We start from the raw sequence: 27005 nt of genomic DNA on the forward strand, positions 1-27005 counted from the left end.
AGTAAATAGATTTTTACCTGTATTTACATCCAAAAGATATACTGATTGATTCAAATGGTTTGTTTATCACTTACATTTGTAAATAACAAAGAATCAGCAAGATTTAGCATTTGATTCAGCATTGAAGTATTCCACTTGGCATGGTTTTAATACTCCCTTTAGAGAGTTTTCAGTGAAGACTGAAGCAATGATGTTCCACCTGCAGCCGTACACTTGTTATCCAGCTTCCCTATCCATTCAAAAACTTGGCAGGAGTTTCGTTTTCAAATTGTTAGTGCTAAGCCTTTGTCAAGGTTGGGCTGGAAAATTGTGATGCTACACTAAAGAGTTTTCTCTAAAACAAAAAGAAAAATAATTCACAGAGTCTTTGCTGTTGATTATAATCCAGTGCCCTTGCTCAGGGTCACTTCTCCGTCTTCCTTTCTCCTGTCCTTCTCTCTCTCTCTCTAATCCTTTATTTTAACTCAAGCTCTCAGTGTCTTTGCATAGCTCAAACAATGATGAAGTGACCACCACTGAACGCTCTGGGTGTAATGAGTGAATGGATGCTGTCTATTAAAGCAGATTAGTTCATGTAGCCCCTGAGGCTCATCCAGCCTGGAGCTAATGTCCTGTGTTTATCTCCTGAACATGACCACAGGCTCACGGGGGAGCTCCCCTTCTCGAACGCATCCTCTGTACTCAGACTACCCTCAGCTACATTTGTAACAAGTTTCTTCAAACAAAGAGCCAAATACAAAAAGAGAGAGAAAGGAAGAAGAAAAAAAAAAACAAGACATACTGAAAAATACCCAAAGCTCAGCAAGAATGAGAAACCTCAAATTATTTTTTATTTGAAAGACCTACTTCTCAAGAAACTGTGTCTGTGTACCCATAATTAATGTGCTCTGCTTGTTTGGGCTTTGACTAACATCCATGTTATGGTTTTTTTTGCCATCTGTGGCAGGGCTGGACACTTTCAGGACTCTTGGAAGAGCATTTAAGACACAGCAATTTTACATTATTAATTCCATGACACGATTTTATCACTGCTTTTAAAGACAGTGTGTGAAGAGAATAATTCCTTCAGAAACTGCATCTGCTCTTTGTCGAACCTCATCTTGAAATAACAGTGCAAACTGACAATTTCCACTTACATGCTGATTTAAGTCTTTCCCTGATTCAAGGCACAATATCTCATCATATTGATATTCCCATAACTGCTGTAACATGCTTTACAGTTTTCCAATGATTGCCATCAAAGCCAAACGTATGAAACATGCCTCTACTGTGTTGGTTTTTAATGGAGTAAGTAGTAAATAAAAACACCCATTGTTTCAACTGACAGCGCCTGTGGCAGGGCATCAGCCAGCAGTTACCATCACATGATGGAATCAGCTATGCCGATCAATGTTATTGATCAGATGAGGAATATGAGATTGATCCTGCAGCGAGGGGAAACCAAGTGAAATGCTTGTTGAACGTAATGGAAGTTTGTCTCGTGTAAACTCCAACACTGACTGCGATCTAGTCACTCCCGACACTCCCATTTTAATAAAGCTCAATTACAAGTGAGTCTTCCTTTTGAATGGCGGGCCTGCGTGGCTGTGATTTGCTGCTCTGACTCCCACTGATTCAATTGTCCGGGAAGTAGCAGATAGAAATGTGTTTGGGTGATTTGTTTCTCATCATCTCACTACACAGCGCCACCGACGCATGGGTCGATCCGCCACGCAGGATGATAGATGCTTTCATTCCTGCGATGTCAAGAGATATGGACACGCATGTGTACGTGCGTGTGTGCATGTGTGTGTGTGTGTGTGTGTTTGCGTGAGAGATTGTGTTTTATGCATTAGCAGATAAAACATCCCTCCCGTCCCGTGTAACCTCTGCTGTAATGGTTCTGTAATGAATATCCATAAACCACAGGCAGGCATCTGGACAACACTTAACAACCACACAAACATACACTCACACACACACAGGTAAACATTCATGTTTATGTGACTACACTCATACACAGGTGGGCAAACATACACGCATCATAAACACACTCAGGTTTGGATGCCAACACAGACACACTCAGAGGAAGACATTCACAAAGCTACACATGTAAATTTACACTCTACTATAAACACAATCGCAAACACATAAACACATGCACCTCTATCCATTCTCAATCACTAAGAAAACACAACGTGGATTTAGATAACAGACACTGATTGAACAGAGGAAGAACAAGCCTTTGCTAATGTGTACTGTAGTAGTTAACGCTAGCTGTTTAACAGACAATGTGACTTCGAGGTAAAGAAGCACAATATGTCTCTTTCTCAAATTTCCTCAGGTCAATTCAATCAGGGTTTTTTTTCTGCTACTGTTTTACAAAATCAGGTGCCCCCAGTGGCTATCACTAGCTAGCATCAGCTGGATATTGTTGTGTAACTGACCTTAGTGTATCAGTCTGCTAACAACTGGAGCCTTCTCCTGCTTGTTGTGTTTTTCATAATGACAGTCAATGGGGGACTTTGTTGTAGTACTGGGGTTGGCCACGGGGTGAAACAGGCAATGAGGCTCAATCTTTCCTGCCCGGCTCTGGTCATCCGTGCATTCAACTCACATTTGACTGATATACGAGAACCAAATGTAGGGGAATGTGCCTTAATCCCATAATTACCATTTATGGCCACAGTTGCCACTACTAAACAAAATGTTATAAATAGGTTCAGGATGGTAATTACAAAATGGATAAAGATATTTTAAAAAAGTTTTTTAAAGGCAAAAAATATATCTCTAGTTGACTAGACACCCTGCAGCAATTTAGAAAAGTGTATCAGCATGGTCTAGGTAAAGAGCAATGCACACACAACACATCTTTACAGAACCTTTTTTCTCTTCACTATCTGTCAATTTTACTCTCTCCTTGTTGTGATGGATAGAAAAAGCTCAAAGATCCTGATTCACTCAGCAGGCCGCCTTATAAAATAAGTAGAAGCACTGTGTTTTAGCTGCCGCAGTGAGGCCAAATGGACGGCCAAGGCGCTGGAGGCCACTGTTTATTTCCTTTGAGTGCTTTCTATTTGGATTTATTTTATTGAAAGGTACAGGATGGAGTGGTTGGACAAAGCACGGACAGTGAGAGAAACTAAGAGAGATGGAGAGAGGCAAAGTAAAAGTAAAACACAGAGGGTGGTAAACAGAGAAAAAAGAACTGCAAAAGAAAGGAGATAGAGTCAGATCCAAAGCTTAAAAAGCTTGCAGTTTTTTTAATCAAGATTCCTGAAACCTGACAAAACCGACTCTGGAAAAAACATGCTTGTAGTAGATTTTTGTTTTTTTCTCTCTTCTTTTCCTTTTTTTTGGTAACTCTCCTGCTTTGAAATGAGACAGAATCCACAGTCAATGTAATTAGACCACGTCTGAGCACACTGACCCATTGTTCTCATATTGCCAAATAATGAGCATGCAGGGGAAGTCATTGGTCAGTAAATGAGCCTGGGGTCGCCTGTCAAGTCATTAAGTAATCATTAACTAATCTCATTTAATCATGACCTCATCACCCACCCCTTTCCATCCCCCCAGTCCCCGTGCACCCACCGTAACCAGCGTTGTGGAGAGATTGTTTTACTGACTTTATTACTGGTTCAGATAAGCGCTGTCAGTGTACAGTGGTGGAGATATTAGCTCTGTCTGCTGTTTGCTATATGAAACATGCTGTTTCATATAATGGTTGAAATGTTGTGATTCCTTTATTGATTTTGCCAAGTTAAAGTAGTGCAGTCACCAAGATGACTTCTGCAGCAGATGATATACTATGATTCTCTTCTGTATCTCAGCTCTGTTTTGATGAAAAGCAATTTGTTTCCATTAGACCAGTGCTAGACCAGATTAACCAGTGCTATCAATGAACAGTTTCAGGGCCACAAATAGACAGTATATTTGATATCAAATAATCTATTGATTACATTTTTGATGAAGTCATTAATCAAAAATCTGTCGAAGAATATTAACTTATGTCCGTTTTCAGAGTCCAAAGGGATGTCATCAACTTTTTCAGTCTGACCAACGCACACATAAAGAGCAATAAACCCTCACATTCCAGAAACTGGAGGGGGAAAAAAAAAAAAAAAAAAAAAACATTGACAAATGTTTACTATTTTTACATTACTTGACTGAAACAATTAAGTATTTTAAAAACAGTCATTGATTAATCAATTAGTTTAGCACTAAACTGCTGGACAGATATCAGTATTTACAGCACATTTTGATTGCTGTTGTTTGCCGTGGCAGTCTATCATGTCCTACCAGTATCATGGTTACTGTCATCAAATACTGTATGTATTCATCAAATTTCTTTATTTGTTCTTGTTGTGTTGTTGCATTTGAAATGATAGAAAAGTCTCTCCTGTAATGGTTTTATTTCTTCAGAATAATAACCAGAAATGATGTACTGTATACTGTGATGGATTACCAGTTTCATGCAGGTCTCTACGTGTTGGTTTTCATAGCACTCTGAAATCAAAGTGCACTCATGGCTGTGTGAATTGGGAAATAAAAACCCATACATCCCATACAAAAAACAAAACAAAACAAAACAAAAAAAAAACTACAGTGTGTTTTGGAAAATGATCATTCAAGCAATTAATAATAACTTACAGTATATGTTTGTATGTGTTTGTAGAAAAATGGATAAAACCACACTTTCTACCACTGTATTGAACATGGTGTTGAAAGTTTAAACTGTTTTAAGTCTGCCCTCTGTTAAACAGGCCTCTGTTACAACTATGATCACTGTGAGACAAAGATAGTAGCTCTTCCTCTCTCTTTGTTTCCACTTTTACCAACACATTGTTCTGCCTTCCTCCACTGGCTTTTCTTCCCCAAACGCCACTTTTCTTTTGTCTCTCTGTTTCAATTCTTTCCCACTCTCCCTCTTGCACTTGGCCTTTCTTTCTCTTTCTTTCTCCCTCTTTTCCTCTCATCTCATCCGCCTTTGTCAGCAGTCTGGACGGTGTCTGCAGCACTCACTTCTCTTTTTTTTCCCATATAAGGCAGCTTTCATACACTATCTTGCCATCCCGCCCTCCCCCAGCTACATCTCAACCCCTCCCACCGTGTTTTCCACTTTCAACCTGCCAGCAGAGGTAGAGGAGTTCTCATCCATCTTCGAAGCAAACTTTGACATGCCTGGATGTTAAATTAAAAACATATAGCCCAAAAGAAGTGGGTCGTATGCACCTAAAGTGTCCAAGACACAGCTTAGAAAATGAACATCATCCATCAAAAGCTTCCTGCATCTCCGCAAAAGCTTGTGGAGAAAAGAGCACGGCCTGATATCGGCCATATTTATAGCCAATTATAAGGCAGGAGGTGGTGGTTGTTTTCTTGTGTACACACATGCATATATGCATGCATACACAAGAAGAGATACACAAAAACAGCCAGAGACATAGTCATAAAGACATCTCGCTGGTTTGATGTTTGGTATTCAGATTGTCTGAGTGACAGGCCATGACTCTGTCTTTCTCCCCAGAGAAAAACCATCTAAGAAGTGATGATACTCTCAGACTTCTAGCAGCAACACTGAGCATGTGTCTGTGTGTGCGCATGAAAGACAGCGTTTGCATTTTGTCCATTCATTAGTCCATACATCAAAACAGATATGATAGATGAACCCTGTGTCTACAGAGACAGTAAATCTTGGGAGCAGTGCTTGTAAAACAAGCTTGTAGCTCAAAGCCATGTCATTAGCAGCTCAATGATCTGATGGGATTTAGATTTTTTTTTTCTTTCTGATAATCATAGTTGTATTGAATATGTTGCATTTTTCTTGATCTAGGTTTGGACAATATAATGATGTACACAATGAGGGGATATGATCAGAGCTTTTGTCATAACTTTTATCTCAAGCTGGCAAAATTTTTTATGTCTTTGGGTCTGTTAGACCCCTTGTAATTGGTTGCATCTGACAGTGGGTTCTGACCCGGTCAACCAAAAAGTGACAGTTCTTGTATTTAAATATCTGTGACAACAGTTAACTTAATCTCACTTTGTGCTGCTTACGGGCGTCTCTACTGAATTTGCATCAGTGTTATAGGATTGGTGGCAATGAATGAGAGAACAGGCGAGTTCTTTGGCTATGGACTTTTTGCAGTCTCTCTTGTGATGAAGTAGAAACTCGTGAGATATGCAAACGAGAAACTGAGAGAAGGTAAAGGACGAGGTTGAGACAGATGGCAAAAAGGTCCTGGCAGTGTATGTAGAGTGTGTAGAGGTTTGGTGGAATCTGTTTTGGTCCCGTTCCCCTCATTTATTATTAAACCTCCATCAAATCATGTTCACGCCGAATGAAGGATGTTTTTAGTCATGGTGAAAGCAGACCTGACTCAAAACCTCCTCGTAAGAAGTGAAAGTTTGACACCAAAAACCAGTCAGATTTAGTTGTTGAGGAGTTCTTCTAGACAGCTTGCTCATTCTGTGGTGATCAAGCCTAAATGCAGTGCTTCCTCTTGGTTGTACGCTGCCAGTTTCAGTCTGAATATGAAATTGAACATAATTTTTGAGAAAGAAAAGCTCAGTCTCAGCAGTGCAGTGCTTCACACCTTCACAGCTGGCATGTTTTTTTTTTCTTTTGTTCTAGTCCCTCCAAATGCACTGACTACTGTTAGTTGTGGATTATGTTTTTTTTTTTTTGTGAGCTCTTGGTATCTTTTCTTTTACACCCATCAGCATCTGGAGGAAGTTGGTTTGTGACTCTCACTGATTCAGAATCATGTCTGCATTCCCACTGTGCAAATGAGCACAAATAAATAGTCTCGTTGTTTGCTAGAAATGAAAATATAAGCCAGATATGATTTCAGTGTTCGAAATTGTGATGTGTCTTCGCTCTGACGTGCCCTTTGACCCTGCCAGCCGTAATCAAGTCCTGTCTGCATGCAAAGAGTGACAGAAGCTGGGAGAGATGACTGACAGCTGATGGATGGAAAAAAAAAAACACACAACACCCACATGCAACTTGTCAAAGTACTCTGGACAACAGATAAGGCTCCCGAGGGCGACATGTTTATACTGTAAAATCAGGGATTATTTTGTGGTTTATTCAACAGGGGTAAGCACACTGATTGTGCTTTAATAAAATTATTTTTCTGTGATTAATCAATAATTAGCTGTTATAGCACAGCTTTGACTAGATGCCTACGCATCTCTTGAGGATTGAGTGTCTTGCTTTAGGGCACTTAAGCTGGACGAATATTCAAAGGGCTGGACCCATCAGTCTCTCACTCAGCTCTCCTCCCATTCAAGTACATTTTATCTTTCTGTGTTGGACTCAAATATCCATCTGGATCCCTCAAGACAGATCCATAAATTATTTCCTATTTCTCATTCAGGTTAAGATAGTTCTGTCAGGCTAAAAGATTAAAAAGCGTGTGCAGATAGTTGTCAAATCTGACTGTTGGTAATCCCAGTGATCTATTCATCCACACTCAACAGTGACAGTCTGTCTTTTTTCCCTCTCTCCGCTGCCAAAGTGCCGTGCTAGCCAACCACGCTGCTGTTTCTCAGTATCGATCTGAGAGTCCTAGGCAGCCAGACTGCTTTCAGCGGCTATCACCTACTCCTGTCATAAAGGAAAAGCTGGATAGATTTCACTCTGTTTTAGTTGTCCAAAAAGAAGAAAAATAGCTGATGGCAGCAGGGCCAGGGTGTTATTGTTCTCAAACTGAAAGTGTATGATCTGGATTGATGGGGGGATGTGTTGTTGTTTTTATTGATGAGCTTTTTGGACAGGATAAAAAAAAAAAATCCTCTTTTTGTCTGTCTTTTCTCAATTTCTGCAATCAACAGTGTCAACAGTTAACCATTTGCTGGGAACTATGTCCCCTTCTTTTCTATCTCTTCACTGTCTCACACATGCACACCTGAAAGGGCACCAGCAGGACTAATTATGGACCCCCCCACCCCTTCACTCTGTTTCTGGCTGCATAACAAATTCATTGGCACATCGCTGCCACTATTGTAAATCAATTTGACAGACTCGGAGGTAAGCTGCTGAATACATTCATGCGCAATGTGCTTGTGTCGCAACTTGTATTCACAGAGGAGTAAACAGGCTATCCAGTTGTTAGATGTCCACATCCATCTCCACAGTGGACTGTTTGATGTTCAGAGAGGGACCTCAGGTGGGGGATGTTAAAGGCAGACGGGCTGGGAGATATTGGAGGCTTGGGAGCAGGGCCAGGTGATTTGAACTGGGGACCATTGGTAGGAGATGGTGTAGACAGAATGGCTGGATATATTAAACAGAAGGAAATGGGTACTAAGGGTATTGTCCAGATATGGCGGTGGCAGCTTGGGTAAGGTGGCGAGATGACACATTAGCTTTGAGGTGCTGAGGGCTAGGAGCCACAGAGCTCAACGTAGTGTTTCAGAGCTGGTGTATTGAGGATAAAAGTTTTAGTAGTGGTATTTGTTGTATGGCTTTAAGGTTATGGTCAGTAGCAGCAGTGAAAGAGGAATGATATTTGCAATGTTGCTAGGTGAGCAGCGGAGTTGGTCCCTGATGCCTTGGCAAGACAGCAAGCTATGATTGGTCGGGGTCCAACATGTTGTCTGCCATGTCTCTCAGCCAAGTCACAGTGAGAATTCATGACTGAACAATGATTCATGACTGTGACCGTCTAATCTGACGCAGTGACCATCTCATCAAAGTCTGTCCAATAGTCTGTAATCTGATAGCGTCAAAAAAGTTGTAGTACTCATTTTTAAGGGATTAGTTCGTTCAACCAAATTTACAAAAAGAACATGTATACTCTCCCAGTTAGCTTGTGATACCTAGCAACACAGATTGATTATGTTTTAACCAGCTCACCATTAAAAGTTTCCACACTTATGTTTTGCCATCAGTGGACAAAGGCCTGGTAATATTCAAAATAATCAGAATGTTGATGCTGTAGTACAGATATATTTTATCCATCGTGCTCCTTGTGACTGAAGTGGCACTGAGGGTGGAATATAGGCTGAACAACAATTAGGACACTCTTCAAATATATAGAGGAGAGTGCATACATTGAGCATAATGCAGATACCGGTGGATGGTAGTGTTCTCAAGAGGCACTCTGACAGGACAGAAAAGGCACAGCTCCCCTGTGTTTGCCCCAAAAATTCTGCGTTGGTACAAATGCTTGACCCCTCTTCAGACACTGTGAATGGTAGGAAATCTATTTTTGATAATGGTACTTAACCAAGGTTGGTACTTAACCAGCAAGGCCCTCTCATTAGAGATATGGTGCTGATTCAGTATGCGTTGTTAGTGTTTTAATCCTTTAATGTTTTTTTGTTTTTTTTTTGTTGTTTTTTTTTTTTGGTTTTAATGTTAGACTGGCTGATTATTTTGATAATATTCAAAGCTAAGTAAAATACTTAATATGAGAGACAGATGTTGCAGCTCTTACAGCACGTTTTGGCAGGCAAAGCAAAAGGTTTTCACTTCTTTTCCTTCCTAAGCGTTAGATTCACCTGCATGTTGGTAATCTGTGTAAGAGTTTTATGGCAGTGTGAAAAAAACTGTCAAATAAAAAGTCATAGCTCAATAGATTTTCTTTTTCCATCCCTTCCACATACTGTTTTGGATGACTTTCCCTCTGTACCCGCATAAGACTGACCTCCAGAGAAGTAGTAATTCTATACATGACAAGAAATTTAGCGTTTGCTGGAGGTGACTTGTGGTCTCCGACTTAAAGCCAGAGGAGTATAGATAGTGTGCAGGGGCCAGGCCCTGTAGGGTCTGGGGAGCAGTGTGGGGGTGGTGTACTGTACAATACTGTACTGGAATGTGTTTGTGGAGATTATTAAAGAGCCATATATTTCTGCTGCAGCCCCACAGGGCCTGCTCTTACCGGCTGATCTCCACACTGGCAGACGGGTAATGAAACAGGCCTCACTGGAGATTCATCATTGTGGAGAGCCAAGGCGATTCTCTCCCTCTCTCCTTCTCTCCCTCTCTCCCTCTCTCCCTCTCTCCTTCTCTTCCTCCCACTCTCCTCTCCTTTTTTCTTCCCTCAAGTTTTTTCCTCCTCTCTCAGCTTTGGTCCGTTGAAATGTGCTGCAGTGGTTCAAACACAGGATACACAGGCTTGCATCTTGTCAAGCTTCTGTCCCAGCGTCATGCTCTCTTATCACAGCAGGACTAAATGCTTTAATGACAGTTTGACATCACATGGTTTGCTCAGAATCCACAGAGCCTACCCCACTAGTGAGTAAGCTAACTTGCTAATGAGAAAGCAAGCCATGTTTCTACTTTCTTCTAAGTTCAGCCCACTGTATCCAGAGTATATCTAAGAATAATAAACCACACATGCCAGGTGAAAACAGTCTTGCACTGAGCAGCTGAAAACTGCTTGCTAGTCAGCTAGCTAGCTCATTTTCAAGCAGGTTAACTCAGTTGTTTGCTACCTAGTTAGCTGAGTTATTCAGCTATCTTGCTAGCCAGTTACATGCTAGCAGCAGAGTTCAGTATGACTAAGCTTGTTTGCTATAGTGACTGCTAGCTCAGTAGCTAATTGGCCCTGCTTTCTGAATTGACAAAAGTGGATGATTGTGGGATGTCTGTGGGGATTTTGAGCAACTCAAATGATGTCAGACTCTCTTTAACACATTTTCTAAACCAACACTTTCACTGAACAGGAGTTGACACTGAACTTTAGCATTTTAACATCTTTTTTGCATTCAGTTTGAAAGCTGGGGCTGATACAGAGTAGGGGAATCACAGGAGAGAAACTCTGCTGGGATTCAAGCCAGCAGGGTTACATCTAGCTCCCGAGGTGTTTAAGTGAACCACTCAACTACAAGGGCCAGGCAGCTAATAGCTTGTTGATATTACAAGGTAGACCAGAGGGGTTCTAAAAGGAATAAGTTTGAGATGGGATAGAGGAGCAACATAAAGCTGAGAGGAGGGAAACTTTTTTTGCCAACACACATAATTTGCCTCAGGGTTGTATTTCTACTCCTCCATCAGTTCCAGCATTCATAATCCCAGGTTTGAGGCTGAGTAATTTGGGCCAAAAGTGAAATTTCAGGCTAAAAAATAAGTTTCATGTATGAAATTGGAAGAGCTGATGAGGTACTGAAAGCATACTATGTATTCAGGTAAGCACCTCTGTCAAGACCTGGCTTGAAATGTTGAAATGAGGATGAAATGAGGTGAAGGGATTTGTTGGTGGAGGGAGAAGTATAATACTGCAATGGGATTAGATGTCACGAGAGTGAAAACAGAAGGCAGCTAATGGGAAACACAGATATAATTGTCTTTGGCAGAAAGGACAGCGTGCCAATAAAGCTCAATAAATTCAGTGAAATTGGAAGAAAAAAAAAGTGAGTATGAGATGACGAGTGGTGATGGAAGAGGAGGCGATATAGATGGAATGGAAAGGGAAGGGAAAGAAAGAAAAAGACTGTTGCACTACAGGGATCAATTACTAGGAACTGTGAGTTATGGTATTTGCTGCACCAACTACCATGTGGCTTTATTGCACTGGGACAGTGTTTGGAGGGAAGAGGCAGATTATTAACCACACAGAAAGAGAGAGAAAGTGAGGAAGAGAGAGCCGACAAAATCAGAAAAGCATCGAAAGAAAGAACGAGGTGGAGTGTTTAGAAATAAAAGACAGAGGGGTGAGGCAGAGAAAACCTTGAGGCTCTCTCTTCACTTCTCCTCTCACAGCCCTCCACTCTCTCCATTTCTGCTTGTCTTGCACTTTCAAGCGTGGAGCCCATTAAAGTGGACGGCAGTGTAACTCACCACTGATAATCAACAGAGAGAGGGAGAGAGCAGATTCGCAGAGAAGAGACCCCAGGCCCCGTTTATTATGTTAGATTTTTCTATCGAATCTGACTGCGCTGTAATTTCTCAAAGTGGGAAGGAGGTGCAAGGAAAGTAATTTACACAATGAATAATCAAGATGTGTGTAGACAAGGATAGGGCAAATTTAGTTTACATTTACAATTTATAAAAGTTACAAGGGGAAATCAAATTTTATTGCCACATTTTCAAGTCAGGACAGATAACAGATCCAAGCCATGCATCTACAGTCAAGGCTGTTCATACTAAGACAGTAAAACTACTTATACTAGGTTTACTGGCTTTACTACAAATATGAGGAACTAATGTTTAGCTGCTTGATTTCCAAATTAATTTACATTATATAATAACAACTGTACAATATAGAGAAAAAAGGCAAAAACTGTGCAGTTAATGCTTTACTTTCTACTGAATTTAATTCCAAAATGAGATAATCCTCATCAGCCACATACTTTTACACATTGCTTATGTGAGCACATTTTTCCATACAGAACATATTAATGCAGTTAAATGAAAAATAGTCTTTTATTTGGAAACAGTTGTCATAAGGTTTTTTCTAATCAATATAATTATTTAGAAAGACACCCATTGTACAGAACAGGATAACAGTTAGTCAACTAATCAGTTGACTAATTGTTTTAGCACTCCCTGGCATGTCTTCCATGTAGCTGCAGTTGGAGAGCATAGCCTAGAGGCATTTAATACAACTGAATGTTAAATGTTAATTTATATGCAGTGTGAATTAAACTTACCCCTCACTGTATATGATGTGTAACTACACATTACTGTGCGAGTGTCAGCATGATAGTTCTGTAATCCCCTGCACCCACACCACCAGCACAAATCCCTGCACATTTATTGTACTTAGCAAACAAAGAGGTTTCAAATTATAGTTAGTCACCCAGTGGCACCACATGCAGCCACTGTTTCCACTGCTGCGGAGTAGTGGAAACAAACACACCTGTCAAGTGCTCCCAGTTCCCCTCACTGACCCCCCGATTGGCTGGATGAAGTTCAGTAATGTGTTCCATCAGACTAGTGTAAAAAAGACAATGACAAACCTGGACGGTGGTATCGCATTATATTTAAAATAGCTACGACAAAGACAGTCAGCTACAGCACAGCTCATGACAAGGATAATAACATGGAATTGATGACATGGACATAGTGACTGTGAATACATGCAGAAAGGCTTATAGGGACTGCCATGTACAAGTCAGAGCTTTCCCCTTTTGCATTTGAAGTGTACAGCGTAGGGACCTGCTAGATTATTTTACATCTTACTTTTATTGTGCTAGTATCTTTAGGATGATGGCAGTCAATTAGTCAGTTGCCAGAAGCAAGATGTCTTGTTAAAATACCATCAGCGTTTGCCATGGTACTTGGTTGGAATATTCATGGTCCCCAGAGGATAAGCCAATGATCTGGCCTTTTCATTATCACATGCCTCAGTTCCTTGCTTTACTTGACCAGCACTCTGATCCAGTTTGGTATGCTCCCCAAACTAATAGTTTGGATTTCCAAGCATTTTATCTTGCCATTCATGTTCCCAAATCAAAATGTGAGAAAGAAAAAGCATAAATCTATGCAGATGCAAAGGCACACCTCATATTCTGACTGCACACAATGAATAGCCCATGACTGGCCCCAACCAAGTGTGCATATCCTCTATAGAAGTCAGTACCATAGTGTTTGAAAGCTGCATGCAGTGACAAATTTAATTTCAAAATTTGTATCTGTCAATCATTTACCCCACCATGGGGTAAATGGTGGGGGGGAATTCACACTCGTGTTAACAGCCTCATGGATCTGCTGTCATCTGCCACATTCAGGTTTTCTTAGCAGTCAATATCAATTATGATACAAAAGTCAATTTTCTTCTGGAAAAAAAGAGAACGCCAAATAGAATAACACAGAAACCATGGCGAGTAAGTAAAATTACGAAACTTTGTCAGGTTGTCAGAACAGCCAATTTTGATCATTTACCCTTCATAATGACTGGTATGAGGTAATTTTTTGTGCCACTGGCCGTGGGAGTTTTGAACAGGCACTGAATAACTACTGAAGGCCATTAAGTGACTCCACTTTGGTACAAAGGGGAAAAAAAGAAGAAATAAAGTGCAGATGGCAGAAGGGAGGAGAGACACAGGAAGAAACAAGAGTGATAAGGGCCACAAGAGAGAAGTGCAGAGATGGATGATGATGACGGAGAAAGAGGAAGGGATGTAATGATTGGAATACTTCCAGGACTGCATGGATAAAGACATGACAGAGGAGCACAGAGAGCAGAACAGAAAAGGGGGATTTTGTGGAAAGAGGAAGAAAGGTCCAGTGGAGACACAGAAGGAGAGTGGGAGAAGAAAGAAAAGACAAGAAAAGATGAGGAGAGGGACTTAAGGAGTGGTGGAGGGGGGTACAGGGGCTGGATGAGGTCAGGATTCGACCCTGTGGCGTCCCGTGGTAATTGAAATTAGGTGGGGGTGGCGGGTGGAGGGGCAGCGGGACTGGAGGAAGCAGGCGACATGATAATCAATTTGAGGCAGAATCGGAAACATGAGCCACTGGGGGGGCCTCGTTCCCCCTACCAGGCCTCCAGATGGCCCCGGCCCCAACCCTGTGTGGGCCCTGTGTGCTTGTGTGTGTGTGTGGGGTGGGGTGGGGTGGGGGTGGGGGGTTGTTTGAGAGACAATGCCATCTGCCAGGAGTGCAAGGGGAGTTCAGCAGATGTATTTGCTGACACTAGGGGCGCAGTAGGGTACAGACAATATACTGTGTGCATGTTTGAGTGTGAGTAAGTGGGGACTCCCACCATGCTTTCACTGGGGAAGAGAAATGGCTAAGGTAACACACACACAGTTGAAGATATGTGCAGATTTATGCAAGAAAGTCAGTTAACATTATTCTTTAAAAAGCATCAAAACTTACCTGACTTCATGTGTTCATGTTTCATAGTGTGAGCCCAAAACACACACACTCACACTTTTGTGTGATACTAACGTGTCCTCAGGGTAGAAGCCAAAGTATCGGCTGTCTGGCTATTTGTCTGTCACGCAAAGACAGAGCTTGTTCATATGATAGCTTTACCATCATCATCATTAGGAGATGCTGACAGGTACATTGTTTTCAGCGTTGTCCTGTAGAACCCTCTGATGTGAGGAGTTCATCTCCATCATTACTGTGTGAAGAGTTGTCAGGGTTTTTTTTTTTTTTTTTGAAATAAGCCTCACAAAGGCAGAGTGCATCATGAGTTTAGTTGAGTGTTTAGATGATGACATAATTAGCTGAAACTTGAAACTGGAAAACCCTGTCAACAAGCAAATAAACAAGGTGTTATGGGTCTTTAACAAAGCCAAATTTTACAAGACCATGACCTATTTCTAACCTCAGATGTATTCACAAGACATTAGAATAGTTTGGGAGACATTTGATGTTTTCTGAACAGGTGCAGAATTATGACTGTGAGTGAGTGTGTTCATCCAGTCAGGTGGAAGAAGGGTTCATTTTGTTGTAGGAGTGAAGGAGACTGTCAATCACCTGTTGTCAAGCCTTCTTAATATGGTGAATGTCGAGCTGGTGTTGGCTAGAATGACAGAGTATACTGTATATCATAGCAACACAATAGAAAAAGAATGGAGCACTCAATCAGCTTTCACATACATTAAGTCCAGGAATCCCATGGGTGCTGCTGAAGATAAATGGTCACAGAGAAGAACATGTTCTTCAGGCACTCAGGCAGAGTAAGGATAAAAAGTATATTAAAACCTTAGTCAAGCATAATGGTTTAAAATGCCAACTGGCTTTGACCTCAAAGGGTCCTCAAAACTCTTGATATGTACTAATCCTACAACACAAGCTCAAGCAGTGACTGTGACTTTTAAGTTTTTCTTCTTTCCCTTTTTCCATCGTCCTCTTCTTTTATTAAATCATGGCTCCTTAATGCTCTCAAAAAATAGTTACAGATATCAGAAGATTACACTGGTTCAAGGAAATGAAGTGATCTGTTTTTTATTTGTTTTGTTTGCACACATCTTGGAAAATCATTCACAATAATGATGAAATGATTAAATTAAACCAGACTTTACAACCTAATCGGTCTTGTTCCTGTCAAATGAGGCAAATGATAGTAAAAGAGTCAAATATAAACACATGAAAACACAAACCTGCCCGGGGAACAGCTGCAGGGTTAATGGAGGAGTCGGTCAATCTGAGGCAGCTGAAAGGGGGGAAAATAAAATAAAAAGTATGAAGTTCATGTGTCTGATGTCTGGGCACACTGATCCAGAGAAAAGAGACAGACGGAGCAAAAGAGGAAGAGGGGAAATTGAAGGCAGACATGAGGGCTGGAAAGCGGGAGAGGTGCTGTCTGAGGATGAGGAGGGTTCTGGTGTATGATGGTGAAGTGATGCTTTTCTGCAATGCGTCTTAGTTGGCCTTATCTCTATGGTCGTGTGATTCAGTTAATCTGTTAAGCATCTATGTACATTCATACATTCATGTGTGATGAATAATACTGATAAAATGTTGTGTCAAATAAACCAACTGTAGGTGAAACAGGGTGTGGAAGTTCACTGCCTGTGGGTTTCTGAAGTTATAGTTTTTTTGAAATCTTTAAACACCAGAAATATTTTCCAAATATTGTCAAATTTTGTCTTTGAAAAAATACTTGGGTAAACTCCAGATTTATAGCATTTGTGTGCAAAGACTCCTTTTCCAAAACCTCATTAATACTAACATGCAACTGTCATTACTGACATTACAAAAGTCTGGCATTTAAATGGTGTTATTACGGTAATATGAATGGATTAATTTTTTTGCTGCAGCAGTTTCCTCTAAATCTTTCATGCTAAAATGACATTATTACAGTAGAGTTGAGAGACAAAATATATTCATATAGAGGTGTAGTGCCAAATGAGGGATGATGTGTGGACCAAAGAGGCAGGATAAGCGGGGAGGAGACAGGGTAAGTGAAGTGAAGGGGGGCAGTTGGAAGGAAAAGGTGACAGTAAGGTGAACCAGAACTAGACGGCAGAGGAAAGTAATGTAATGAATTGACAATAAGTGAGCCAGCAAAGGCTTTCCTCGTGGGGGCCGCTGGAGGTTTTTGGAAAGCATTCATCTTAAGGATCTCCTCCTCTCTGGTAGAACAAACAGCATCCTTTCTGTCACCAATTAATACATCACCGGACCATCAACTCGTACTCCCCCTCATGTTTCTGTGTCCCTTTTAATCTCCCTCCGTCTTCTCTCTCCTCCCTTGCCTTGATGTGTTGAATCTTATTAACACCGTTTGCTCGACGCTGCGCAGCACCATCAGCCAATTGCTCCGTTGACTTGCTTGCATCGCGCCTGCCCACCCCCCCCACACACACACACTTCTTCTGTACACTCTTTTTTTTTTACGCCGGCCTTCCCCCATTTTAATTGGTGCTCGTTAGAGGAAAAAAAAATGCTGTTTTTGCTCCATTTTCACCAAAAAAAAAAAGGCAAGAGGGGGAGAAGTCTATGAAAATGTTAATTAATAGAGGATCGAGAAGAACACTGGCAATTAGTCCAGGCTGACAGATGAGCAAGACACTGCACTGGAGACTTTGATGACTACAGGAACTCTGCACACACACACACACACACACACACACACACATACTGTATAAACACGTCTGGTTAGCCATCAGGATTGTGTAGACAAGGGCCACTGTTTGATTCAGGCCAAGCAAGAAGTGAGATCGTAAATGGGGTCCTGTCTTCTTAGTTAGCATAAATACACACAGATACACTTGCGCAGATGCAGAATAGACATAAAAACAAACATTTATATCAGATGACACATATACAAATACAGGCAGAAGAATGTGTTGCTGGGGTTATTTACTAGTTGTGAGAAAATATCATTATGTTGCTGTCTCTCTCTGCCTCTTTCACTCTCTCTCTTTATTTGTGTACACAGTTGTAGAAATGCTGCAGCCTGGGGAGCTGAATTGCTTTTGTTTTGTTGGATTATGATCTGTAGGCGTATTCTCTGTGTGGCGTGTAGAGCCCCACTGATACTGGATTTATTTATTTTTATTTTATTTTAGTATTTTTTTTTAAACTGATACAGACATTGATACAGATATTGACAGTTAAAAAAGATCTGATAAATCCTTCTCCACATTAACATTTAACATGAACGAGTATCTCTATAAGGACTGGCCCCAAGGCTGAACTGTCAACTGGGCAAAAAGTGGACACCCAGACCTTTAGGAGCCTCAAAAGTCCCAGGTTCCTTGTTATCAACTGGTTGTCATTAATTTGATTAATAGCAGATTAGCAGGCTGGTAGTCAAACCAGAGACCTACTGCTCAAGGCTTATGCACCCATACCATTTGGCCATCACATTGCCCACCAATTTGTTTTTTTAAGCATACTCTTGTGGTACTATTCCCAACAAACCTCCAACAGGTTTACCAGGTCATGGTCTGTCGTCTACTTAATAGGTTTTCCTGAAGCTTTCAACAACGTCTTTTATCATCAGTTTTTATAGAATTGGTTCTGTTGTTATCACATGACCTTAGTCCCTATATTTAAGTGGCATGAAATAAAGCATATTCATGAACCTGGGTGAACTTCACCTCCATCACTGGAGATTTGTCAAGCTGCTATATCCAAGGCTGAGAACAAACCTTCACACCCCACGAGTGTTTTGTGTTGTGGTGTTGCTCCAGGATTAGTTCTCTGTTGTTTCATGGTACCTAAAAGACCTCATGAAGTGCTCAATGATACCTCTTGGAAAAAAACTGCAAATGTTACATGAAGATGCCATTTCAACATGGAAATTGTTTCATTGTGTCTTATCTAATAGTTCTCTTAGTTTCCTCAATGACATCTGCTTGATTCTCACCCTTCCTTCTCTTTTTTCCTTCTGTATTCACCCCCCTCTCCTCTCCCCTCACCTCCCTAACCTCTCCTCGTCTTAAGGTGAGCCTGCAGTGGCCAGAGAGAATAACTGTCTGAATGCTGCCAAGGCCTGCAACCTAAATGACACCTGTAAGAAGTACCGCTCCTCCTACATCAGCCCCTGCACCAGCCGCGTCTCCACCGCTGAAGTCTGCAATAAGAGGAAGTGTCACAAGGCCCTGCGGCAGTTCTTTGACAAGGCAAGGCACATCTGACACAAGCTTATAAAAAGAAATGAAAAAAAAAGAAACACTAAAAAGCACACACACTGGAGGATTTTCAAACAACTGATATCTGATAAAAGCTGAATGTCCATGACAAAGGACCTGCTTCAAAAGGAAGAATGATTTTGAAGTGGAAAAGTCAGAAGGGTTGTCAAAATCACAATAAATAATCATGTGGGCCTTTTTGTTCTGGGTTTGCTTCTCCAGCACCGAGCTTTGACATTGATTCAGTCATCAAACACAAAAGATGTTTCCACTGTCAGTGCCATATTGTAAAAAAAAGATGTGAAACTGTAATTACAACCCAGCTGCTATGATGTCCCTCTGTAACAGCTTCACTGGGACCACTTCAAGAAAGCGACAATATGAATAAATACAAAACTACAAAGAATGTGAAGCGCTGTTAATCTTAGTGTGATGTATACGTTTGATTCTTTGTGTGAACAGCCTTAAGCTTTGAGTGACTTTGTGTTGGAGCTAAAAATATGATGACAGCCTGACGATCTCTTGTTACTATCTACAGTGTCATTCAACATCAGAAATTATTGATGTTGTTTTTCTGTTGAGGCAATGTTTAAAAGGCAAGGGAGCAAATTTTGAAATTTTACCATAGTAATATATCAAATGATAGCTGCCACATAAGAAACGTTAAGCCTCACAATGTCCTGTTGTTAAATCGTGTGTCTTTACCTCAGTATTTGGTGATTTTGTTTTACCAGATGATTGCTCAACCAAGGGGGAACTTTGATTTAACTTGAAATTTAACTTGAAAAATCCTGCAAATAAGAGGAAATTACAAGTTTTATTAATTTGTAACAGCAGCAGGATCAGGTTGTGTGGAGTAAACAGAAGGAATGAGTTGGTAGCGTGAGCAGCAATAGGTGATTAACAAAGAAAAAAATCTGCACAACTTCAGACCTCATCAACAAAAAATCCACAAAAGGAATTTGTCTGAAAAGGGCTGAAAGTTCAACAACTGGCCCAAAGCTAGACCATAATAGGAATGAAAATGATGTTCACGCAGATGACTTCACTTCTAATCTTGTGCCAAACAGGTTCCGCCGAAGCACAGCTATGGCATGCTGTTCTGCTCGTGCCCACTCAGCGACCAGACGGCGTGCTCCGAACGCAGGCGTCAGACCATCGTCCCTGTCTGCTCGTACGAAGAGAAACAGAAACCCAACTGTCTTGAGCTGCAGGCCTCCTGCAAGACCAACTACATCTGCAGGTAGGGAGCGATGTGTTGTAGATTTTTCTATGCATTTATTAGACAGTAGCAAAGGAACAAGAGGAGGATTACAGGACATGACATGTAATGTGGTGTATGATGCGTCAAACCACCCTCACCACATCAGGATACTTCCTTTTCTAGTGATGACATGCATTTACACACCAGAAAACAAACAATTTTATCACATTTCCTCTTGGGATGAGAACACCCAAGCTACTGTAATGTCAAGTGTATGCTAAAGGCAACATGGCCAGTGTGCAGGGCTCTCCATGTGTATAACATGTAGCAGTTTCCTAACCCTACTGTTTGCCTTGTTAGGAGATGGAGGAGTAAATTATTGCTGCTGCTTTATAGTAGCTTTCCAAAAGTCTAAAATCCTGCCTCAGAGGATTGCTCTGGTCATTTAGGAGGACATTGGACTGATTTCCTCGGAGATGTGCTGTAACTGTAACCCCGCCCGATCCTGGATCTTAACCATAAACCAGTTCTTAAACCTAAAACTTAATTGTTTACCTTTTGGGGACGAGCTTTTTTTATCACCAAATGTGAGGCAAATCCCCACAATATGACCATGCTCCCACATTGTGATTAAAAAGTACACGCACGCACACACACATGCTAACATGCCCCACGGACAACTTCCTACATTGTATAGTCACTTCAGTCACCAGCACCAGCAGAAATAAATTGTCTGCCTTCACGCCTGGAGTCTCAGATACACATACACACATGCATACAGTACACACACACACACACACACACACACACACACACACTGAGCAGTAAAGCTGCAGAGCTCCAACATTTAGAGTCGGAAAAGAGTAATTCAGTGATGGACATCTGACTCTCTGGAGTGCGTGTATGTGTGTGTGTGTGTAGTCTCTGGTGCCTGCAGCCAGCAGTCCTGTGGCTCTCTGGGATTAAATGGAGGCATTAGGCATCATAAATGAGCTCCATTTGGCCTGTGGCCTCAGGTCTCCCACCCTCTCTCCTCACCCCTCTGTCTCTACTTAACAGAAAGCAGCGAGACGACAGTAAATTCATACTACAAGTTTCTGTCCTTCCTTCCATCCCTGTCGTTTGTCTTCCCGCGGTGTTCTCTATCCATCAGACATGCGCTCAGGGCTGAACAACAGGTCTCACTGCAGCTCTGCTTCCTCCCAGTCCATTTGTCAGTTAGCACAGATAGATTAAAGCCATGCATTTCCACAAGCTCCCTCGCCATATGTCAGGTGTAGAGTACTGGCTGCTGTTGACAACTCTCACTTCGCTCTGCTCTGCTCTGCACCAGGCTGTGTGATTAGACAGATCACACTGTCAGTGCATATATGTGTGTTTTGATATATGCTTCCAACTATTTCCTGATGGCAGGTTGTAACTGTCTCATTCAGTTAAACAGAGACCTGCTCTCACTCAGAAAGCTTGTTTCTGAATTCCAAAATCAAAATTTGATTGGTGTGATTTTAAGTTGTGCTATGGAGCAATGTGTTTATGAGCAATAGAGTTTTTGTATCCATGATTATTTTTATCTTATTTTGCAAACATTTCACTCCCAACGCAAGCTGTCAGATAATCACACAGGTGGAAAATGCATTATTTAAAATAATATGTGTAATTTATTTTGATCAGAAACCAAAAGCCAGTATGAAGAGTTTTACATAATCTGTCCAGGAACATAATCCAACATTCAGACCGATTCTGATTTGTTTTTCTTTCATTTTTTAAATTCTTTTTTTCTTTTTTCTTTTCCTGGTTTTCTACCCATTCTGTACAGTTTTACTCTGGAATGAAAAATTACAACCGACATTTCAAGTGCATTCAATTTTTTTTTTAACAGCCTATGTTCTTGTGTTCCTGCCCTGTTGGAAAATGTAGTAAAATGTTACCATTGCTAAAGGGAATGACTGCCAAAACAGCAAAACTAAGATCCAGACTGTGGAAAAAAGACTTTTCCTTAAAGATATTATTCCAAACATGACTTTAAAAGGTTTTGCTTTGTGTCAGAGAGCCAGTCTATCACACTCAATCTCACTTCAAATGGTGAAATTCTTAGGAATCCAAACTCCATTTCAATTTCACATGCCGCTGCACCTGTGGCAAAAGTGTAAACAAACATTTGTGAAGGCAGTAAATGAAACAGAGCAGACTTGGTGGGAGAATTGCCTTTAGCCTCATTCACTCCAGGATATAAAACAGCCACAGCATACGTAAGAGGGTCATCTTACTCCACTGAAGGCAGCCATTAGGAAGGCTAATTGCATTGAGAGAAATGACTTCCAGCGCACACTCATTTGGACTGGGCATTTTGCTGCACATTCTAGTCACATTGGCCATCTGAATTCCTCATATAAAATCTGTTGGAGCTATAATCATGTTTGGCTCTGAAATGTTTTTGGATCTGTGTGTGTTTCAGGTCACGACTGGCTGACTTCTTTGTCAACTGCCAGCCGGAGCCCCGCTCGCTGTCAGGCTGCCTGAAGGAGAACTACGCAGACTGCCTCCTCGCTTACTCGGGTCTGATTGGTGAGTTCACAAGGACGCGTTATTGGTCAGCCTAGCCTTGGAATTTCGGTCCCTGTGGACTGTTGATCATTTTCCTTTATGACTGCTTTACAGGACAATTCTTTTTTTTTTTTTTTTAACAACTTGGATTTTATTTTCAGCTGTTTTTCTTCTGTCGCTTCTGATAAGATTGCACCAACAAATGTAAGTGCTGAAATCTGGCAGCTGTTGCTGAAATCTGCAAGACACTTGGAGCAATCAGATGATCAGATAAGTTACACACAACCAGATTATCCAAACCACTTTGCTGGAGGTAAAACCAAAAGCGAGCACATCTGAATAAAGGTATGTTAGGTCAGTGTGTGAATTAGACTGCTGGAACTTCTGGTATTTCTCTCCAAGTAAAAATGAAAGCAGTGGTGGAAATATGCTTGTTTAAATGGACTCACTAAGCCAAAAAAACAACAACAAAAAAAAAAAAAACAGAGGACTGAGACTCCAAGGAAGGCTTTATCAGCTTAGAATAATTGAAATTCAGCTGCTGCTGGGACTGCACCATTGTTAACTTGAGCTGGGCTGGAGTGCAGATCACAACATTTCTGCAATAACCTTATACTGAACAGCAGCAACTGCTGAGATTTGTAAATGCTACAACATCACTACAAGTCTGACAAGACTGCAAAGCAGTCCGATGATCTGACAAACAAGCCAGCAGTCTATCCAGGTTATTTAAACTACTTTACTTGGAGGGAAAACTGACAGTGAACACTTAGTTTAAAATGGTGGTAATAATCCATGCTTGACCAGAAAGTTTTCAACTCAGCTGATTGTCTGACTTCTCTGGTTTCTTGAACTAGTGGACTTATTGGAGTTCCACCATATCTCCAGATCTCAGCTGCTGTTGTCTTGGTATCTGCAATGTTACAACTGACATAAATGATGAACAAAACTGTGCCTCTCTTTTCACGTGACTCCTGCTGTAACCCCAGTCTCAGTCACTTCATGGACCAACCAAACCGCCCGCAGAACCCATTATGTCCTCACCACATCCCTGAGCTGTCAAGAATTAGTCCTCACAAGTCGCTAAACTAGACCACACACACACACACACACACACACACTGTCCACGCAGCACCGATTCATTCTGCCTGCTGCAAAACAAAAAGGCCTGTTTTGGAGCGCAGCCAGCACAAGGGAACAATCCATTGGGGGAGTGAGAAATCACTGACTGAAGCTATTTACTTTCCCTCGCAGAGAGAAAGCCTATTCTTCACTCCAGCTTCTCTGCATTCTGCTTCCTGCAGAAACTCCACCACACTGCACTACTCCTTTACATGGGGAGGAGAGAGAGAGAGAGAGAAATAAATGTAACAATGATTTAACTTTGTTATTATGGCATTCATCATGTAACACAGAAGGAGGATGATAACTGACTCTTAAAGGGCTTAAATAATCTTTTTTGCCCCCACAGTCAGCAGCACGTTGGGCTTCTTGACACGAACAATTCACAGAGAGAATCCTTGTTTATGGATGACATTTCTTACTCAAACAAACACAGATGAATGCATGAATGAAAAACTATGGTTACGTCCACCTGCTGCAGGTACGGTGATGACTCCAAACTACCTGCGCTCACCCAAAATCAGCGTGTCTCCCTACTGCGACTGCAGCAACAGCGGCTAACAACAAGGACGAGTGTGACAAGTTCACCGAGTTTTTCACTGAGAACACCTGCCTCCGTAAGTCATCCCTCTGACCAGCTGTTGTCTGTTCAGTTTTCCTCTAGTCTATTCTGTTGTAGCTCAGTCTTATCTGTTCTTCTGATTTCTGTTCTGCTACTTTCTATTTCCATCCACTCTGCTCAGCAGGCCCTTTTCCTGTTTTGCTCTTTTATCCTCTCTTTTCTTTCCTTGTCTCTCGGTCTCCACTTCTCACCAAATATATCCCATTGCCATGCTTGCATTGTTATCCCTCCGCATTATAGAGAAACCAGTCATACTGCACCATAGTGTCTGAATGTGTGTGTGTGTGTGTGTGTGTGTGTGTGTGTGTGCCTAAAAGCTGTAGCAGAACTCCTGCTCCAGATCTTTGGCAGAAAGCGGCTTTTTCATCCAACGCTCTTACACAACGACTTTAATTAACCCCCCCCCTCCCTTCAAACACACACACACTTTGTCTCTCTCTATCCCACATACACATATACAAACACACCTATTTCCAGCCAAGATTAATAAGTTTCAGGGCATTCTTACCGAGCTGTGTGCGATAAGAGCAACACTGAGAGTTTGTTCCTGTGTAATCAGAGGTAATACCACTCCTTCTATTTTGATGGTAAGCTCATTGTCAGTCAGGGTGCTGCGATCCTCCACAACACAGTTTAAGTGTAATGTGATTCTTCATTATTTCCCGTACAGAGGTCAGAACACAGGGGTCATATAGAGGGTATCTTGCTCAAGGACACCTGAGCTGGATGAATGTTTGTAATCATCTGAGCTTGGATCTGGACATTAGGAGAAACAGTATAAGATCCACTCACCTGACTTTTTATCAAATCTTTTTCAGATTACAAAATCTGTGTTGATTCCCAGAGGATTATCTTCAGAAATAAAAAATGATCCTATAATGCATTGGCTAAGATTACGTTTAGATTTTCATGTGAAAGTGCATCTGTTGTTTATTATGTAGTGTGGCCGATATGGTTTGGCTATGATAGTGGATTCTGAAGCAGGTTTAAGGGTGATAAAACAGGGATTCACACTAAATCCCATTTTCCTTCTCATTCTTTTTTTTTTTTTTTTTTTACAAAAACATCAAAAACAAGTAATGTGAATATAAACATACAGGCAGCAGGCTTCTTTTTAGTCACTGCTTAATCACCACTTTCAGTAGCTGAAATGGAATTGCTAAGCAGCGATATCAGCTGTCACACAATGTTAATTGAATACATAAAGACAAAAATGAAACTTGGCTATTGTCTGTTTGATGTGCTATCTGTTGTCAGCCAAAGATCATGCGTGATACCAATATAGCGGTTAAACAATCTCATCTCATGTGAGCCTCAGTAGTCTAAATCTCCCAGTTAACTCTTCATATTCATATCATATCCAATAATTTGAACTTAACAGTTCTGAATCAGGAAATCCACTGTTGTATTAAGTTGTTTGATAATGGCTTCAAAAAAAAAAGGATTTATAGTGGATTCATCTGTTCATCCATTCATTATCTATAAAGCTTGTCCTTAGGGGTCCCGAGGGGGCTAGAGCCTATCCCAGCTGGCAGTGGGAGAGAGGCAGGGTACACCCTGGACAGACCGCCAGTCTATTGCAGGCCTGACATATAGAGACAGACAACCATTCACACCTACTGAATTTAGAGTCACCATTTAACCTAACCTGGATGTCTTTGGACTGTGGGAGGAAGCCAGAGTACCTGGAGAGAACCCACACAGGCCCAGAGAGAACATGCAAACTCCACACAGAAAAACCCGGGGCTCGAACCTTCCTGCTGTGAGGCGACAGTGCTAACCACTGCACCAATAGTGGATTCAAACCTCAACCATAGCGACGGCCTTACAGTAGAGACACTGCTTCTCCACACACATAACCAGCAGCTTGAGACTGAAATACAAACTGTATCCTAAGAACAGACTCACACTGGATGATGTTTTGTCCTGAGGACATACAGTCAGGTGTAAGTCTGTTTTGAGATGGAAGTTGGCCAGAATGATTAATTAGCGTAGTCTAGTTCTGTTGAAAATATCAAATATGTTCAATAATAATTGATGTTGGAAAATGGGAATGGAGATTAAACAGAGAAGTGGCAGTGCTCTCATAGCAGGAGAGCTCCACAATGACTCTTGTTGATGTGCCGTTCTGAAAACCCATCTTAGGGTGCACTTCTTTACTTTTGGTAAATAGAGCAGCACACATTGACCACTGTCAGTTCATTTACAAACTTTCAGCTGCCAATTGGCTTCTCTAATGAATAAAGGTATTAGGCATTCTATTGATGAAGCAATCAAGTGCAAAACACCTGTATTAAGCAATCAATAGGTCAATGTGCTCCTCAGAAAGTGTATGCTCTGGAAAATGGTGCGCATTCAAAATAATGAGCCATTGTCACAACAGGGAGGGATGAGTCGCTGCTGGTGATTCAGCTCACAGGAGCAAAGTGGGTGGTTTGATTTTCTCCTGTCAGAATGACAGTTACCAGATGAGAAAACACCAACAAGATGCAGCCTCATTTTCACCAACTCCCCTCTCCTTCACTCTCTCATTTGTCT

General features: G+C 41.3%; 1 protein-coding gene across 1 annotated transcript in view; it reads left to right on the top strand.

The window, feature by feature from the left end:
* The window catches only part of gfra1a (gdnf family receptor alpha 1a), a 90520-nt gene that overhangs the window by 44156 nt on the left and 19359 nt on the right, over positions 1-27005 (top strand). The window contains 5 exon segments of the mRNA XM_018660867.2: positions 18788-18966; positions 20046-20218; positions 22635-22744; positions 24327-24403; positions 24405-24462. Coding sequence (XP_018516383.1) covers positions 18788-18966; positions 20046-20218; positions 22635-22744; positions 24327-24403; positions 24405-24462 — 597 coding nt within the window.

This window comes from Lates calcarifer, linkage group LG16_LG22, assembly GCF_001640805.2.
Source record: "Lates calcarifer isolate ASB-BC8 linkage group LG16_LG22, TLL_Latcal_v3, whole genome shotgun sequence".
In the NCBI taxonomy this organism is placed as follows: Eukaryota; Metazoa; Chordata; class Actinopteri; family Centropomidae; genus Lates; species Lates calcarifer.